This window comes from Leuciscus leuciscus, assembly GCF_965113295.1.
Source record: "Leuciscus leuciscus genome assembly, chromosome: 1".
NCBI classification, from domain to species: Eukaryota; Metazoa; Chordata; class Actinopteri; order Cypriniformes; family Leuciscidae; genus Leuciscus; species Leuciscus leuciscus.
In genome coordinates, this window is record NC_138725.1 from 30,193,609 (window position 1) to 30,213,642 (window position 20,034).

At 43.9% G+C, this 20,034-nt stretch overlaps 2 protein-coding genes and 1 long non-coding RNA gene across 6 annotated transcripts in view; 2 read left to right on the plus strand and 1 right to left on the minus strand.

The window, feature by feature from the left end:
- Positions 1-20,034, plus strand: part of LOC309503405 — a 311,403-nt gene that overhangs the window by 57,673 nt on the left and 233,696 nt on the right. The gene's annotated exons all lie outside the window — the stretch shown is intronic.
- LOC309500056 (GTPase IMAP family member 8-like) overlaps positions 10,272-20,034 on the minus strand; it is a 28,732-nt gene continuing 18,969 nt past the window's right edge. For all 4 annotated transcript variants that reach the window (XM_082171605.1, XM_082171604.1, XM_082171603.1 and 1 more), the window contains one exon: positions 10,272-10,423. In XM_082171605.1, the coding sequence (XP_082027731.1) occupies positions 10,411-10,423 (13 nt within the window). In that variant the 3' untranslated portion in view covers positions 10,272-10,410. The remainder of the gene's footprint in view (positions 10,424-20,034) is intronic.
- On the plus strand, positions 13,086-17,151 carry LOC309498112 (uncharacterized protein). Its single transcript, XM_082168636.1, has 2 exons — positions 13,086-16,762; positions 17,095-17,151. The coding sequence occupies exons 1-2, from the start codon at positions 13,210-13,212 to the stop codon at positions 17,106-17,108; spliced, it is 3,567 nt and encodes a 1,188-aa protein (XP_082024762.1). The 5' UTR covers positions 13,086-13,209; the 3' UTR covers positions 17,109-17,151.

Consider the following 20,034-nt stretch of genomic DNA (forward strand, 5'->3'; position numbering starts at 1 on the left):
GCGTGGTGAGCTGGAACCTGCTTACGTCACCTGCCACCGCTTACGTCACTTGCCACCGCAAACATCCAATAGGAAAATTCAACTGCAGTGGCCACCGTTCAACCTGAAGAGGGCAGCACTCAGACGTTTTTACACCATTATTGTAAAATTAAAACACTTTATACCCAAATGTCAAAAAAGTTACTCGAATCAATGAACAGCACTAATAAAGCCCTTTAAAGTTAAGTTACCCTTTAAAGCTGGTATTTTATCGTTCCTTAGAAGGATGCAGGGTTGTGTCCAATTCTAGATCTGTGCGATGAGGCAAATCGTGACACAATCAGATCCGAGGACTGCTTTGTCACGGTAGATCTTTAGGACACATACTGCCATATTCTGTCCTTTCTCAACTCAGGAAGTCCCTCGGGTTGCTTTCGGGGGCAAAGAGGTACCAGTATCGTGTTCTTGTCACCCCGTATTTTGCCTCAATGTGGAGCAGATGGCGGTTCAGCATTGAGATGTCATCCTCCCTATATGAAAAACATGGGGGTTAAGGCTGAAAGCAAAGAAAAGTGTGCTTTCTCCATTACAGAGGACCACTTTTTCAGGATTTGTGAGGGATTCGACGACAGCGCAGGCACGTCTATCTCCTGCTCTTATCGGTTTGATCCTCACAGCTGTGAGCAAGATAAAGCTAGGCCAGTCACTCACTGTCAAACAGTTTTGAGACTGTTAGGTCTGATGGCAGGTGCTTTGTACTTTGGTTATATGGAAGAAGCCTCGTTTCTTGTCCTAGGGTTCTGTGCTAGGAACTCCTTGTCGTCGCATATGCTTCTCTCACATGCTGGGGAGCGATCATTGATGGTCGCTCAGTGTCTCACTCTAGAACTCCCAGCACAAGGAAACTGGTGGGACTCATCACTTAGATCATGTTAACTGCCCGGTTGGTACAGTGCTGGAATTTCTGCAGGATCAATTCTCTGTAGGGCTATCCCCCACCACTCTAAAGGATAAGGGGGTAGCGTAGCTGCTTACCATACATCTTTGGGTGGAGTCTTTGGGGAGAAACCGTTGGTGTATGATCAGGTGGAGTATGGCGGCTTTGTTAGCCTTATAATGGGGTATCCCTACAGACTGGTCCCTTCTGCACACATTTGTCAGGTTTACAACCTAGATTTGGGCTTTACCCCTGGGTCCCAGGTGATTTCTGTTGTTGTTGTGCTCGCCTTATTTCATACAAGACAGGCACTGGTCACTAGGCAGCATTGGTATAAACATTCCCATTGTGTCAATCTCGACGCAGTACGGGAAAGTTACGACTGTAACCTCGGTTCCCTGAAGAGGGAACGAGACGCTGCGTCGCCCTGCCATACTTCCGGTGTGCCTGTGATGGACTTGCTTTGGCCTATCAGAAGCTGACAATGTTTGGTCTGGGTGTGCTTTGTAGCTTCCTGGCATGACATCATCCGCTTATATGACATTGAACTGATTTCAAAAGTGCTTCAATTACACAGAGTGTTGTGATTAGTGCCAATCTCAACGCAGTCATAACCGAAGCGTTTTATGTCCTTAAAAGAGTGTGATGGATTGTATGGCGATAGAAGATTAGTTAAAGCTGTAGTCTACGATGTTGAAAATCGGTCGAGAAAGCTGGGAAGTTTTAAAAAACTCATCCCGCCCCTCCACACACACACCCCTCCCCTCTGTGCTACCTGATCCCTCCCACCGGGAAACGACCTGAACAGTCAAGCTGTGATCACCGGTAGTAAACACGCAAGATTAGCAACACATGCAATGTTCTAAACCCCCCACCACCACCCCCCGAAACACAAACAATAATAAAGAAATAATACTGTATTACTGCTGCCATCTTAGGAGGGTACGTTTCCCCTCCTGAGCCTCGTTTACCCTGGTCAAAAGTGCTACCTAGCGCACATTAATTGTACAATAATTATTAGTTAGTATTGCTAAGGTTTTGAGTAATTGTTATAGCAGCACACAGCGCATCTTGTTCAAATTCCGATCGGCTCGAACAGAAACCCGCTAGGCCTACTGAAATATATTCAAGCACTTCAAGAAATATAATTACTTTGACCCGTGATAGGCGATGCTAAACGGCTAACATTCCAATGCCGACCGGCAGCATGAGCATGTTGTCAGACTAATAAAAAGATATTTATGTAACACCTCACACCATAAAAGTATAAATAAATGCTTAACGTCACCTGCTCAACAAAAAGTCAGCCGTGTCAGCGTCGGTTTTCAGTCCCAAATCTCCTATATTGATTCTACTTTGAGTCCGGCGTTCTTCACATTTTTTTTTTATCTCTGCTCTTTCCTCTACAGACTTTCTCTTTCTTCCAACCTTGACTGTAAGGACAAGCAGGGGCCGCTTGCTGCTGTCGGTTAGTTTTTTTCTCCATTGCTGAGCTGATGCTACTTTGCTAGCTACCATAGACTGTCAGCTGCTTGCCCGCAAAATTTCATGTCGCAGGAGGGGGGCGGGGTGGGGTGCGGTGGGGTGGAGACGCGAGCGCCAGGTGGTTTCAAGTGGAGCGGGGGATTGGATGAGAGCAGTTGACCAATGTAAGCTGTCCGGCCGGACAGCTTACATTGGTCAACTTCTCTGCAGCTGTACACCCAATAGAGTGAATGGATTTTTTTCATTCTTTTTTCTCTTCATATTGTTAGGATTTTACTGTAGAACCATAACCAGCATCTAAACGAGGTTATTAATAATAAACAATCTTTGAAATTGTAGACCATAGCTTTAAATGCACAGGAGCTATATCATTTAGAAATGTAGGGATGATAAAATTGGTGTTATATTGCATATTATATGGTTATGTGGCATATATTTTTGACCTAGTAAGACCTCTACACAGTCAAATCCCTGATGTTAAATTTAACACCGCTCTGTGTTTAACCAGCAGCAGGGTGTTAAAAGTAACACTGAAGCAGTGTTAGAGTTAATGAGATAATTAAGTGATTAATTGAGTGATGATTGAGCATTGAAGACACCTGATGATAACAAGCAGAATCACTGAAGAAAAGAGAAACACAAGAACTACAACTGACTTCCGGAGATGAAATCAACTGAAGATAAAAAACAACATTAAATCTCTGAAGATCTCAGCAGAGGAGGATTTAACAACTCCACAAACAGCATTACCAGCTTAAATTATTGTCAACTAGTTATAGAGAATGAACAGAGTTTTAGATGTTTATATAGCTTTCCTGTAGCTCAGTGGTAAGAGCATTGCGTTAACAACGCAAGGTTGTGGGTTCGATCCCAGGGGATTGCACATACCTATTTATAAATGTATAGGATAAACGCAATGTAAGTCGCTTTGGATAAAAGTGTCTGCCAAATGCATAAATGTAAAAATGTAAATATAGGTTTAATAGGTTTTGTGAAGTCACCATAATGGTGATCAGCACTGTAAATGATTTCTGTTGTTTTCACAGTATTATTGCTGTATTTTCAGTGAAAGTTTACTGTAGAAACAGTTTACAGTAAGTTGCTGTCAATTTTATAGCTTTTACATTATTTTTGCTGTATTTCCAGCTTTGTCACCGTATAACTATTTACAGGAAAGTTGCTGTCAATTTATGCTTTTCTTTGGTGGGGGGGAAGAAAATTTACAGTAATTCTTATACTCCTGTTAAATTGATGACAGTAATATTCCAACAGACAAGCCCGACAGAGGACATTTTTTGGTTTATTGAGGTTATTTCATCTTAGGAATTTTATAATACATCGTTTCATAAGGTAACCCATAGATTATGGCATTTAGTATAGTTAAAAAAAAGTTTAAATTTGCTTGGGTGTTTTTTTCTTCTTTTTTTTCTTTATGGTTGCCAGATTTTGTCACAAACCCAACTAATCTCAAAGGTTATTATAGACAACATTTTTGGGATGGGAGATGTAGTCCCATCCAATGATCAATAATATAGGCAATGTAAAATAGATAAAAATCGATTTCCATAATTTATTATTATTATTATTATTTTGCTTTCTATTTACACACTTAATAACATAAAGAGCGAATCGCACGGGATATACACCTGGCAACCAATCATCTAACCGTCAGCCGTCACACTCGAATTTTCCATTTCATCCTGGCTGAGACTTCGAGGACGGAGCACGCAGAACCTGCAAGAACTAGCAAGGTTGCTTGGCCCCGCCAAGTCTGGAGTGTTTCTAGTTTAATGAATTAAATTTTAATAAAGAATTTTAAACTGACTTCTGTGTGTTGTCATAATTGACATAACATCTAATAATTAGTAATATAACTGTGTGAATTTTTTTTGCATACACGCCTTTAGCTTTCATTATTTTATTAAGCGTGTAACAGATTGTAGTTGGTTATATGTTGTGTGTATATATATAAAAATACCATAATCAATTATACTGCATAGTAACTTTACAGTATTTTAAAATACAGTGCAAAAACAAGCACTGTAATTAATTTTACAGCATAAAAATGCTGTAAGTTATTATACAGTATGCTGTTAACTATTGTATTTTAAAATACAGTGCAAAAACAAGAACTGTAATTAATTTTACAGTATAAATATACTGTAAGTTATTATACGGTATGCTGTGAAGTACTGTTGCCAGATTTACAGTAATTTTACCGTGGAATAAAATACTGAAGCTTGCTGGATATTTGTTGCCAGTAAGTTACTGTTGATTTTACGTTAAATTTTTTACAGTGAGTGTTTCATATAGTTGGGCAGTTTGACTCTTGGCTTTTTAATCAAGTTTGTGGTCTTTGTAACAGTGTTTACCAAAACACATCATGTGTTACAAAGGAAGCCAGAATGAAAGATGATCAAGTGATCAAACATTGTTATTTGTTATTAATAGATTAGTTTTCACCAACGATAATTTCTAACCACAGGTCAGACATTCTGAATTGTGATTTTTAAAATACCTTGTGGATCAAATTATTTTAGACACACAAAGACATTGAGAATTAGCATATGAATCTCAACAAGGGTGACATGCTTCATGCAGCAATCCATGCTGGGAGCCACCAAAAAAAAGAAAGGGGGTACACAATAGCCAATCAGAAAAAAACACTATTGTATCTGGGTAAAATGTAACGCAACAACCAATGAAAAAAAGCATATTCTGGAATTGTTCACGTTATTCTCAAAGTGCATCACACGTCAAAGTTTCGTTCACCCACAGAGGAAACCACTGGAGCTCCGAGCATCACTTTGAGCACAAGTCATGATCTCTTGTTTTAATGTTCTGGAATTGTTCACGTTATTCTCAAAGTGTGTCAAACGTCAAAGTTTCGTTCACCCACAGAGGAAACCACTGGAGCTCCGAGCATCACTTTGAGCACAAGTCATGATCTCCTGTTTTAATGTTACAACAAATTCGCAACTTGTTTGACACAAACAGTGACAACTTGACTGGTGTTTGAGAATGTTTCCCAGATAATTAGCATCAGTTTTTCATGAGTGTCTGTAACTTAGCCAACAGTTTTACAGTCTGTCCACTGACAACACCTGCTCAGAACAAGTAGTCTAGGCCTAGTCATATTTTCGTTATCACACGATGACTGACATATTGTCACAGTATAACATATTGTCACTCTTGCCTGTCTTCAACACTTGAGAGCCCTGCAGAAATAAGGTCAAGCTGATTTGTAATAAGAGAGATTTCATGACTTTTCAGTTGATTTCATCTAAGGCTATGTCTGGAAGTCAGTTTTAATTCTTTTGTTTCTCTTTTCTTCAGTGATTCTGCTTGTTATCATCAGCTGTCTTCAATAATCGAACAATCATCACTCAATTAATCACTTAATTATCTAATTAACTCTAACACTGCATCAGTGTTACTGTAACACCCTGCTTGTGGTTCCCATATTTAACACAGAGCTGTGTTAATTTAACATTGGGGAATTTACTGTGTAGCAACTGCATTTTGGACTAATTGTATCTTGTTTATTGAGGATGCAGGTCAACAAGCTAGTAATGCATTACAGTAATCTAGTCTAGAGGTCATGAATGCATGAACTAACTTTTCTGCATCAGAAACAAATAGCATGTTCCGGAGCTTAGCAATGTTTCTGAGGTGGAAAAAGACTGTATTTGTAACATATGCAATAAATGCAATATGATTTTCAAAAGACAAGTTGTTGTCTAATATATCTCCCATATCTTTAACTGTAGAGGATGAAGTTACAGTACATCCTTCCAAATGCAAATTGTGTTCTAAGAGATTTTGTGTTCAGGTTTTTTGGTTTTTGGTACATTTACAGGTTTTTGGTACAACCATTTTTGGTTTAATGTAATTTTCACATTTTACTTAAATTGCGACAGCTGTAATCGATTAAGTTTAATTGCACATTTAATTGCCATTTTTTGCCCCTTTAACTTTAATTTGGGGGGCATTTTCATTTATATTGGTGGCATGTTTGCCCCAAGACCCCATTCATTTCCTACCCTGGTGTACAATACTAAAGTATGAGTTGTTTTATATGTTTTTAAGTGTCTGTGATTTTCTCTGGAAAAAATAAGCTGAATCTGGTGCTGTGTGGAAAAGATACAACACTTAAAGCCACTTTTATTCCAGCCATGTTGCGCCTCCATCTTGAAAATACATTAGCCAAAGAGGGATATACCTGAAAATTCAAGCTTTGCCTTTCACGCTTTTTCACTCAGTGGGACCGCTGGCAGATTTGAAAGCCTGTTGAAGATGGAGGATCATGCCTATTCTCGAGGACATGAAACAGAGTCGCCAAGGAAGCGAAAGAGAGAATTAAAACGACAATGCAACAGGCAAATCAGCAAGACCAAAGTCAATATTGGAGTAACTTTTCCCAGATGGAAAGAGCTCATGAGGAGCAAGGATTTTAAAAGGGACGCCGAAGTTGCCTGCTTTCTTCTCGACAAATTCAGCCTATTTGTGTAAATTCAAAGTTTTATAGTTGCTTGGCTAACTATAGAATGGTTGTCCATAACGCTAAAACGACGTCTAGGATACTTTTCTATAATAATATGGCCACCATAGGAGTTAAAAACGCCCTCGGAATGGGAGGGGCTAGAAAGTAATATTCAGTTGGTAGTCATATACAATTTCAATTGGCTGGCTAACATGGACCATGCGGTCCACTGCTTTGAGGGTGTTCTACCATTCTTGCAGCAGCCTTTCCTTTGATATTTTTGACTAAGCTGAACAAATAGTGTATTTAGCAGCATTTTTATTATTTATTGATTTAGTATTTTAGCAGCAGCTGCGTAGCAGATCTCAGCCGCCAAAATCAAGCCAATATTCCATGCTTTATGCCAATAAATGCTGTTGAAATGTATTCACACTGAGAGTTGTCATGACTGAACTGGATATAGCGCAGCATAGTTCAAGGATTTGCAGTTTGTTGATCGCGTCTGAAGCTAACCTCTCCTGTTAACATTCACTTCACATGGAGCGACTGTCACAGAGTAGCACACGTTCATGCAAGCTACAAAAGCACACTTAAAAATGTCAAGTCAAGTCACATTTATTTATATAGCGCAATTTATTTATATAGTTTTAACAATACAGATTGTTCCAAAGCACCTTTACAGAGATAACAGGAAAATAATGCAACAAAGATTTTTATTCTAGAAGAAAAGTCCAGTCCAGCTTAAGTAGGTTCAGTGATGGTTAATATTTGTTGTAATTTATATATAGCCACTCTGCAACCATGATGTCATCGTCCAGCTTAGTTCAGTTCCCATATAAAGGTGTTAATGCAGGCAGATCAATAATATTGTTGAACATTAAATTAAATGTATGACAGCTGGATTCGCCAAAGGCTTGTGAAGTTAAATATTTATTAAAAATTAGAAAAGATTTGCAGGTTTGAAGTTCAAAAAGATTCAAAAACTCACTGACGTGAGTTCACGTGTGTAACACAACAGCGCAGCGTCAGAACGTAGGCTCACTATTGGCCAACGCTGGCCGTGTGTGATGCTGGCCAATAATGAGCCTACGTTCTGACGTACAACCCAGAAGCGCTGAGCTGTTACACTACGTGAACTCACTCAGAGGCACACGCAGAAGTTTTTTGGGGGGTTTTTTGCACACAAAAAGTATTCTCGTCGCTTGATAAACTTATTATATGGTTGAGCCTCTGTAGTCACTTGGACTATTTTAAACATTGTCTTTACTAACTTTCTGGGCCGGCAAGTTTCAAGTACAGAGAAGCCTATGGAGGAGTGAGACAGCTCTCAGATTTCATCAAAAATATCTTAATTTGTGCTCCGAAGATGAACAAAAGTCTTACGGGCTTGGAACAACATGAGGGTAATTACTGACAGAATTTTCATTTTTGGGAGAACTATCCCTTTAAAATGCATCACAGAGTAGCATTGTTCATTTTCTTATTGGCTTTGCAGTTCCAATATTTTTGTCTTTAAAATCTGGGTGTAAATTTTTGTTGCTTCATTGTTTATGCTCGTTTTACTGCATATGGTAGCACACTTAAACCTCCCTAATGAATATCATAGTTTCACATAAGTCTACACCATTTCTTTTTTAAATTTTCATACTCCATTTTCAGATTATTCAGTTCTTCACTTTTCTCATTTTTAAAAACTTGAAAGAGTTTTTCCAGTAATTCATACTGTTTTTGATGTTGCTCCAGTGACTGTTTAAGCTCATCTTTTCTCTCTTTTAAATCATTCATTTCTTCTGCTTGTTTTCTGGCTTCATCTTGATGTTTCTTCTTCATGATTTTTATTTCCTGTTTATGGTTCTGTCTCATTTCATTTCTCTCTTTCTCTTCACGTGCTTTTCTCTTCTTCTCATCTTCTTCTCTTCTCTTGATCTCTTCTTCTTGTTCTCGTTTCAGATCTTCAATCATTTTCTTCCATCTCTTTTTCTCTTCTTCTAGTCTCTCATCATCTTCTCGTTTTCTTTTCTCCCACTCCTCTTTTCTCTCTCGTTCCAGTTGCTCATAATGTCTTTTCATTTCAGTTTTCTTTTCCTCATATTCTCTCTCTTTTTCTTCTTTTTCTCTTCTCTGTTTCTGTCTCTCGTCCTCTATCTTCTGTCTTTCTCCTTCTCTCTCTCTTTCAATTTTCTTTCTAATGTTCTCCAGTTCTTCTTGTTTTTCTCTCAGTTGTTCCTCATGTTTCTCTTTTTTCTTTCTTTCATCTTCATCTCGTTCTCTCATCTGTTGTTTCTTTTCATTCTCCCATTCTCTCTGCTGTCGTTTAATTTCCTCTTTAATCTCTTTTGTGTCATTTTCAGCCTCTTTTATTCTTATCTCCCATCTCTGTCTTTCCTCTTCTTCTTCTTTCTTCATCCTTTTCTCCTCGGATTCTCTCTTCTTTATTTCTTCTTCTTGTTTCATCTGTAATTCTGCAATAATACGGTCTTGATCATTTTTCATCTTTTCTTGATCTTGTCTGTATTTCTCTTCTTTCTTTCTATCTTCTTCTTCTCTTTCTTTTAGCTGTTTTTCATACAGTGATTTCTGATTTTCAATCTCTCTCTTCATCTCTTCTATTTTTTTATGATATTCAGCTCTTTGCTGGTTTTCCTCTTCTGATTGTTTCTGGTTTTCAGTCTCTCGTTTCTTCTGTTCCGTTTTCTCTTTTTCTTCAAACTCTCTTATGAGATTTTCTTCTTTTTTTCTGAACTCGTTTTCTCTCTGTATTCTCTCCTCATCTGCTCTTTGTTTCTCTTCCTCGAGTCTCTTCATCATGTTTTTCATGTCCATTTCATATTTGGCTTGTAACTCTTCTCTCTCTTTCTGAATTTCTCTCTCTCTCTCATTCATTATTTCCTCCATTCTCTTTTTAATGGACATCTCTGCCTCCTCAAACATGCTGTTAGTGAAGTATCGACCATCATTACTATTCTTCACTTCTTCTATCATGTTTAACAGTTGAATCACTTGAGATTTGTCTTGATTTTCTGTGTTATTAAAAACCAGGAATCTGTTTTCACAGTCTGTGATCAGCTTTTTTAGTTCTGCATTTTTACTTTCACTGACATACTTTTTTATGGATTTCTTCAGTTTGTCTCCTCCAGTGAACAGAACGATGCTGAACTGAGCAGCTTTATGACCAAAGATCTTCTTTATCAGATCTACAGTGTCTGTTTCTTCTCTGGTGAATCTTCCCAAACTCAACACAATGACAAACACATGAGGTCCAGGTGACGACATTGAAACACATTTCATTATTTCTTCCACCACGTGATCATTTGACAGTGTTGTGTCAAAGAGTCCTGGAGTATCAACAACAGCTACTGATCGACCATCAACTTCACCAACTCCCTTCTTACATGCAGTCGTCACTGAATCTGAACTTAAGTCACTCTCAAACTCCTCTCTTCCCAGAATAGTGTTTCCTGTTGCACTCTTTCCACTTCCTGTCCTCCCGATCAGCACAATCCTCAAATGCTCCAGATCATCTGCATCACATTCCAAACCTGAAAATCACATTGACAGAATTAATGTATTAATAACAAACAGTTATTGTTTATTTATTTATTTATTTATTTATTGTTTAGTCATACAAAAATGGTTTTGCAATTGTTTCTGAAATATGATCATAGAAAAAATCTCACTGATTGTGTCTGTGGTTATTTACTAGATAAGAAACAAGTAAGAGAACATTTTAGATTTTAAAATGTCATAAAAGTTTTCCATGAAATACCATGAATTCCAGAAGTCTGTGGGCCAGATCATCACTCCACACGCGTCAGGAGTGAGCCGGATCTGGGCCGACACAATGGATCCCAACTAACAGATTTTCGTTATAAGAACATTCTCCAAATATTTAGTGTTGGTTCTTGAAACGTTAAAAATGTCCAGTTTTCTTGACATAAGAAAGAAACGTTGACGTTTTTGTTCCTCAAACGTTCCTCAAACATTCTTTCAACTTAATTTTGATTAACAATTCAACATTCTAGGAACATTGATTTCTAGCAGTTGTTTAAGCCACTGAATATTAGGAGAACGTTCTTATAACAACAATCTGTTAGCTGGGATCCACCATTTTTTTTTTTTTTTTTTTTTTTTTCAGTTTCAACTAGGGCTGCAACAACTAATTGATAAAATCGATAATAATTGATAATGAAAATCATCGACTACAAATGTCATCATCGATTAGTTGCGTCTGCCGACCGTGAACGGAAAACTTCTGCCAGTCATGTCAAATTACAGCACATAATGTATTTCTATAGGCAAAATGCATCTAAAAATAGTGGGGGAAACAGAGTTAGTTGTTGCTGGAAAGGTGCGTTATCCAAGATGCCCAAAACATGATAATTCTTTATTTTAAGCTTCAAGGTAATGCATTATCATAATTTTTAACATGGCTTGCACTGTACAGCAAAATCCCTAGTAATCCCTACCAAAATCCCTAAATCCCTCATTCCATAAAACATTAACATCTAAACTTCTGTTAAATCTCAATAAGAGGTTTTGTAGATGCTTTTGTATGACAGAAATAAAGTCAAACTTGTTAATAATAAGTGCAATAATGTGTAATGGCTCAAAGTCAGTAGTTCTTGTGTTTCTCTTTTTTTCTATTCTTGTTGTTTCTATGGGTGCTTCTCAATATCCCTCCTCGTCTCCTCTCTCCTCCGTCCTCCATCCTATGACCCGGAAACCAATCGAGCTCAGCTATCCTGAAGGACATCTCAATTCTCTAATTGCACCGCGAGGAGTCGAGGATCGAGGAGTGAGGAGGCTTCCCGAGGAGTCATGAGCGAGGATACACAGGTGTATCCTATGCGGAAGAGTTTTATCGACTAAACGTGATGCACATATCAATTATCCTCCCCCTTCACAATCATTTTCATTTATACTTTACCTTTGCAGTTTATATAAACCACACATCTCACATATTTCAACAGGGTATATTGCTTTATTATTATTTATTATGAATTTCTTAAATAACCAAATACAACATAAGGGCAGATCCTATGAGCGCAGCTGATGACGCTGTGAAGTGACGCTCAAGTGATCAAGTATTCCAATGTATAAAAAATATTTCATTCAATTCCTCCGTCCTCCTTTTCTTTTCTTGCAGCCTTCCCTCGCACCCTACAGGGGGTGGAGCTGAGACGCGAGGAAAGGAAATGAGGATGCACAAATAAAAAAATGAGAAGCACCCTATTTCAGTGGTTCTGCTTGTTAACATCAGGTGTTTATCACTAATGGAGTCATCACTTAATTAATCACTTCAACACTGCTTCAGTGTTAATTTGAACACCCTGTAGTTGAAAACATATGTACACTGAGGGGTGTTAATTTAACACTGGGGATTTTGCTGCTTAATGTGTGATATGTTTCCTCAGCGCAAAACTTTCATTTTATTTCCATTTTGCATGAAGACTCATCCTGACAGTCTGTGTTAAAGGGATAGTTCACTTTGAAATTAAATTTCCCTTTCGTGGTCACTCCGAGTTACGTCGGATGACGACGATTGGGGTTTCGCTTAGAAGCCTATCACCTTCGAGTATATAAAACGAGCCAATGGCAATGAAATGCCATGGGTCTGCGTAACTCCGCCCGCCGCAGGGGGTATATAAGGAAGTACGCTGGCACAATGCAGATATGTTTTCGCTTCGGAGCCGAGAACTTCTCCACTCCTTGTAAGCCAAAATTCTGAGTTATTTCTTCTCATTCCTTCGAGACGAGCGAGCTCTCCGGTGTTGGTGTGACGGCGATTTCAGCGAGTGCACACTTCCCTGCTGATCTTGTCAGTGATCTGACAGTTAGTGTGATTTCTCCCTGTTCGCTTCAACATCCGCGGAGTTTCCTCTCACAAAAAGAGCATTGCATGTGGCACGTCTTTTTAAAGATGTCTCGCCCGTGCACTTCTGGTTGTGGTCGCGATGTATTTTCTCCTGATGGGCACAATCTCTGCTTAGCGTGTTTGGGCGTTGATCACGCTGAAGCAGCGTTTGTGGATGATTCATGTTCTCATTGCGGGAACATGACCATCTCCATGCTGCGGTCGAGACTCAATGAGCTCATCAGAGCGAGAGTCCCCTCATCCACACCCCGATCTACGGTCTCCCCGAGAGGCTGTACTTCGGCTGGTGGCCAGGGTGACCTGAGGGTATCTGTGTTGGACAAACCGCCGACACGTCCACGGTCCACACACCCCTCTTCAGCATTGGTACCCGCGAGCGTGCAAACCGAAACCGCTGGTCCCTCTACGGAGGCCCCGCGCGTTTCGTTTGGCGTTCCACAGGAGGATGCAATGTCGATCACTGCATCACAAGGTGGGCATGAGTCCTCGGGAAGTGAGGATTCGGCTGTGTTGCCGCCCTCGGGTGTGCCAGCATTGCCCGAGTCTGATCCCGAGCTGACTGCCATGCTTTCCCGGGCAGCCGCGGCCATTGGGCTCGAGTGGTCCTCGCCGCCCGATCCAGTGCGCTCGCGGCTGGATGATTGGTTTTTGGGAGCGGCCGCTGACATTCGTCGCCGCCCAACCCCAATACCATTCTTCCCGGAAGTGCATGAGGAAGTCACGCGGTCCTGGAAGGCTCCCATGTCTTCCCGCGATCGTTCGTCGGCTTTCTCCGCCTTTCCTCCCCTCGATAGAGCTGATGCTTGTGGGTACACTGGGATTCCCACGGTTGAACGTTCTGTCGCGATGCAGCTGTGTCCGGCAGGCGCTTCATCACGTGGTGATCCTAAGCACCCGTCCAAAGCCTGTGGATTCTCGTCCACTCTCGTGGCGAAGTCTTACAGTGCGGCGGGACAGGCAGCTGCCTCTTTGCATGCCATGGCCATCCTGCAGGTCTACCAGGCCCAGATGCTTCGTGACATGCACGAGGGCAGGACGGACCCAGGGCTCGTTGATGAGCTGCGCGCCGCCACCGACCTCGCTCTCCGAGCGACGAAGGTGACCGCGCGCTCCCTGGGTTTGGTGATGTCCACAGCTGTGGTCCAGGAGAGACATCTCTGGCTGAACCTGGCTGATATGTGTGAGCCCGAGCGGACTCGTCTGCTTGACGCTCCCATATCCCAGGCCGGCCTTTTCGGCGGTGCGGTCGAGGATTTTGCCCAACAGTTCTCGACCGCCCAGAAGCAGACTGAGGCTATCAAGCACATTCTGCCCCGACGCTCCGCTGCTCAGCCGTCGGCACAGAATCCTCAGCCTGCTCGCCGCCGAGGGCACCCTCCCGCGGCCGCCCCTCCCGCACGGCCCCAGCAGCAACCTTCACCCGGGCCGCGTTGTGGAGGGAGCCGCAGGCAGGCGCCACAGCCCTCTCCAGCCCCACCGCCCGCTAAACGCCAGGCCAAGCGCCGCTCCGGAGACGGGCTGCTCAGGGTTGGCTTAAATTCTGTCCCAGGAGCTGGTAGCAGGGCCACTCCTTCCCCCGGTGGAGGGCCGGGGGAGAATATTTTGTTCTCCACTCCCCGCTGCTCGTCCAACGACGAGCAGTACTTTGATGTGGTTGAAGACAGAATTGAATTCCCCAATCCTGAGCCGACAGAGTCCGAGGGCCGCAGTGCGCGCCACCCTCGGGTCCCGCCACTGCCGCCCTCCTCTGTCCCAGAGGTGTGGGATGACAGCACGCGCCGCCCACGGGCCACGCTCCTCTCATCCCCCTCTGTCGCCAGACCCCTGCCAGAGCACGCCCCCGTGGGACGCGCGCCCTCCCCTGGCCTCCTCTGGCAGGACGCGGTTAATGACCGTGCCCCCGCACAGGGCCGCTATGCCGTCCTCGCTGGTGCCGGTCATTCCGCCTCGCTGCCCCACCGACGGTACGTCTGTGGTTCGTATGACCCCGCTGGTGCACTTTCTGGAGGCCTGGCTAGAGCTTCCCAGACTGTCCCGCTGGGTCGCGAGAACCATCAGGCTCGGCTACGCGATTCAGTTCGCGAGATCTCCTCCCCGCTTCAGGGGAGTCCGCTTCACTATGGTCGGTGGCAATGCCCCTGTCATGAGAGCGGAGGTCGACACCCTGCTGGCGAAGGGTGCGATCGAGATTGTCCCTCCAGCCGAAATGAAGTCCGGCTTCTACAGCCCTTACTTCATTGTACCCAAGAAGTCCGGTGGGTTACGGCCAATCCTCGACCTGCGCGTCTTGAACCGCTCCCTTCACAGGCTGCCGTTCAAGATGCTAACGGCCAAACACATCCTCCAGTGTGTGCGGCCGCAGGATTGGTTTGCAGCGATCGACCTGAAGGACGCCTACTTCCATGTCTCCATTTTACCTCGACACAGACCGTTTCTACGGTTTGCTTTCGAGGGGCAGGCATACCAGTACGCGGTTCTCCCTTTCGGGCTAGCCCTGTCTCCTCGCGTCTTTACGAAGGTCGTCGAGGCAGCCCTTGTTCCCCTCCGGGAACACGGGGTTCGCATCCTGAACTATCTCGACGACTGGCTGATCCTAGCTCACTCTCGAGACCAGGTTTGCGAACACAGGAACCTAGTGCTCCGGCACCTAGCTCGTCTGGGCCTTCGGGTCAACTGGGAGAAGAGCAAACTCTGCCCCGTGCAGAGGATCTCTTTTCTCGGTATGGAGATCGACTCGGTCGCCATGTGCGCGCAGCTTACGAGCGAGCGCACGCAGTCACTGCTGACTTGTCTTCGTCAGCTCGAGGGCAAGAGTGCGGTTCCACTGAAACTTTTTCAGAGGCTCCTGGGGCATATGGCATCCGCAGCCGCAGTAACGCCGCTGGGATTGCTTCATATGAGACCGCTTCAGCTTTGGCTTCGCGATCGAGTCTAGAGGTGGGCATGGCAACACGGCACGCTCCGGGTCCCAGTGACTCCAGCCTGCCGTCAGACCTTCACCCCGTGGGCGAACTTCAATTTTCTACGGGCCGGAGTGCCCATAGAACGAGTTTCCCGGCATGTTGTTGTATCAACAGATGCCTCCAACACGGGCTGGGGCGCCATGTGCAATGGTCATGCTGCCGCGGGCTCCTGGACAGGACCCCAGCGCCTTTGGCATGTCAATTGCCTCGAGTTGCTGGCTGTACGTCTCGCCCTGCACCGCTTCCATACGCTGCTCAGGGGCCAGCACGTACTAGTCCGATCAGACAATACCGCAACAGTAGCGTACATCAACCACCAGGGTGGTCTACGCTCCCGCCGTATGTCGCAACTCGCTCGCCACCTCCTCATATGGAGTCAGAAGCATCTGAGGTCGCTTCGAGCCATTTATATCCCGGGACACCTGAACCAGGCGGCCGACGAGCTGTCTCGAGTTCGGCCTCTCGCTGGAGAATGGCGACTCCATCCCCAGACGGTCCAGCTGATTTGGGGTCAGTTCGGCGACGCACAGGTAGACCTGTTTGCCTCCCACGACTCGTCCCATTGCGACCTGTTTTACTCCCTGACCGAGGGCACGCTCGGCACGGATGCACTGGCGCACAGCTGGCCGCGGGGCCTACGCAAGTATGCGTTTCCCCCAGTGAGCCTTCTTGCGCAGACCTTGCGCAAGATCAGGGAGGACGAGGAGCAGGTCATTTTGGTTGCCCCGTATTGGCCCAACCGGACCTGGTTCTCCGAACTAGTACTCCTCGCGACAGCACCTCCCTGGCCAATTCCTCTGAGGAAGGACCTCCTTTCTCAGGGACGGGGCACCTTATGGCACCCTCGTCCCGATCTTTGGAACCTCCATGTGTGGCTCCTGGACGGGACGAGGCAGGTTTGAGTACCCTACCACCTGCGGTGGTGGCTACCATCACTTCCGCTAGAGCATCGTCCACGAGACATGCCTATGCGTTGAAGTGGAACCTCTTCGTCAACTGGTGTTCTTCTAAACATCAAGAACCCACGAAATGCCCGATCAGTGTCGTGCTTTCCTTCCTGCAAGAAGGGTTGGAGCGAAGGCTGTCTCCCTCCACCCTGAAAGTGTATGCTGCCGCCATTGCCGCACATCACGAAGCAGTTGATGGTAAGTCTCTGGGAAAGCACGACCTGATCGTCAGGTTCCTGAGGGGAGCGAGGAGACTAAATCCTCCTCGTCCTCCCTTCGTACCCTCTTGGGACCTCTCAGTGGTTCTAACTGCCCTGCAGAGTGCTCCATTTGAGCCTTTACAGTCAGTGGAGCTTAAGTTCCTGTCAATGAAGACAGCGCTCCTGGTTGCATTGGCCTCCATCAAGAGGGTAGGGGACCTGCAGGCATTTTCGGTTGACGAAGCGTGCCTGGAATTCGGGCCGGCTAACTCTCACGTGATCCTGAGACCCCGGCTTGGATACGTGCCCAAGGTTCCTACCACACCCTTTCGAGACCAGGTAGTGAACCTGCAAGCGCTGCCCTTGGAGGAGGCAGACCCAGCCTTGGCACTGCTCTGTCCAGTACGCGCCCTCCGTGCTTACGTGGACAGAACGCGGTGTTTCAGGACCTCTGACCAGCTCTTTGTCTGTCATGGTGGGAAGCTGAAGGGAAAGGCTCTCTCAAAGCAAAGGTTATCCCACTGGATAGTGGATACCATTGCTTTGGCATTCCAGCAGCAAGGTCGTCCGTGCCCCCTTGGTGTGAAAGCCCACTCCACACGTAGTGTGGCTTCCTCTTGGGCTCTAGCGCATGGCGCCTCGCTAACAGACATTTGTAGAGCTGCAGGCTGGGCGACACCCAACACATTCGCGAGATTCTATAATCTCCGAGTAGAGCCAGTTTCTTCTCATGTACTCGCTTCAACCAGCCGGTGCTAGATTCTGCTCAGGTGTCTTCGCTTGCTCGCCATTCCTCTCCACGGACGGGATACGTGCGATATTCTCTCAGGTGAGTCTGATAAGCTCTGAGTTTCCTCCAGCACTGGTTACGTCATCGCCTGAGTTATGCCAAATTCCATAACACAGCTTTTGCGCTTGACTAGGTGCCTCCATGTGCATGGTTCCCCCTCTGGGCGACCCCCACATGTGTATTCCGCTGTAAGTCTCCTTGTGAGCGTGTGTCTTTCCCTTGGCAAGCCACCCTTGCCACCCCTGGGGTTTAAAATTCCACCTGCGGCTGGACACCCCAGTGATCTTCCATATGCAGCCCTCTGGGCCATATGTGTATTCTAAGTCCCCCCCATCATTGGCTGGGCATAATTGCATATTTCTCTCTGGAGATATGCTTCCCAGTGTACCTTGGTATCCCTGTGTTAAGTAGGACTCCTTCGTTCGTGCTAGTCTCACAACAGGGAGCTCAGACTTACGCAGGGCACTGGAAGACAGCCGAGGTGGCGTGATTAGACTGGAACCCCAATCGTCGTCATCCGACGTAACTCGGAGTGACCACGAAAGGGAACGTCTCGGTTACGGATGTAACCCTCGTTCCCTGAGTGGGAACGGAGACGTTACGTCTTCCTGCCACTTCCGCTGTACCGCTGAAAAACGCCTGGGGCTAGTCTCGGCTCCTCAGCGAAGACATATCTGCATTGTGCCAGCGTACTTCCTTATATACCCCCTGCGGCGGGCGGAGTTACGCAGACCCATGGCATTTCATTGCCATTGGCTCGTTTTATATACTCGAAGGTGATAGGCTTCTAAGCGAAACCCCAATCGTCGTCATCCGACGTAACGTCTCCGTTCCCACTCAGGGAACGAGGGTTACATCCGTAACCGAGACGTTTGATATGTTTTAGCTTACCTCAAGGGCATCCAAGATGTAGGTGTCTTTGTTTCCGCAGTAGTTTCAATTCTGTTATTTTTAGGTCAAACTGTTCTTGTCTGTCAGTCATATAATGCAGGTCTATGGTCACTATCTCAAAGAGCATGCACAGAGAAGTCCAAATTAAACAATTCCCCATCGTAAGTACACATTGAGCGCCGGATGAAATTCTATTAAGCCTAAATAAGGGGAATTTATGTCGGTTGATAGGTTACAGAAGTATAGGAAAGTGTCAGTTGTCCATTTCTGAGATAGGTGGCGGTAATGCACATAATTATTTGTTTGCGATCCGCCGTAAAAAAAAACAAGAAGAAGAAAGCGCCGGAAGCGTGCGCGCCCTCAGATCACTTGGACGTGGTTGTGTACAAGAGGTAAAAACGCTATAAATACTGTTCGTTTTCTCACACAAACCGCTCGTTTTGTGTCTTAGGCCATCAATGTGTACTTACGATGGGGAATTGTTTAATTTGGACTTCTCTGTGCATGCTCTTTGAGACCGTGACCATAGACCTGCATTATATGACAGACAAGAGCGGTTTGGCCTAAAAATATCAAAATTGAAACTACTTGGGAAAAAAAGACACCTACATCTTGGATGCCCTTGAGGTAAGCTAAAACATACCAAAATTTTATTTCAAAGTGAATTATCCCTTTAAACTCAAACAGGGAACACAGTAGATAGGGAGACAATTAATATTCAGTGCAAAAATATAATTTTTTCTGAAATATATGTTGTTCGATGTTAAATTTATGTTTAAAAGTAAACTTGTAATTCAAATATTTTATGAATGTGGTAACTGTAATGGGATAACAGAGTGTAATTGAATATAAAAGTTTATTTTATATTCACACAAATATATTGTTTTCTATTATATTTTTTTCTATTATATTCTTTTATATAACAGAAATGACAGTAACAGGTTACTGTGTCCAGAGAGAATGTGTGTGTTCCTGCAGAACATTCCACTTATCTGTTAACACTGAGTTTGTGTTTTAATTTTCTTTATTATCTTTATTATTATTATTATTATTATTATTATTATTATTATTATTATTATTATTTTTAATGCAGGAATTTAAAAAGTAATTTTGCTTTATAGCTCTTTTGTACAAAGCATATATATTCACTATATGTTTTCATAGCATTCAGTTGACACATTTGTTTGTAGGACAGCATTAGGCAGGATGTGGAATAGTGTGTTTTGTCAATACAATTAAAAAATAAAATTGGGCTTTTTATCCGATAAATCGAAGAAATAATCATCCAACTAATCGATTATCAAAATAATCGTTAGTTGCAGCTCTAGCCCTAGGTTTTTTTCTTTTCTTTTTTTCTCTTCTTTCCTTCAGTGATTCTGCTTGTTAACAGGCTTATTAAGGATGAGATGACTCTATATTTAATATACACAGACTTTGTGGCTCAGATAAGGTCCAGTTGTGGTTTATTTCTTTGCTCTTGGCTG

Bases quoted from the DNA above. Each gene is read 5' to 3' on its own strand.
- LOC309498112 (XM_082168636.1), top strand. From the start codon at position 13,210: ATGTCGATCACTGCATCACAAGGTGGGCATGAGTCCTCGGGAAGTGAG.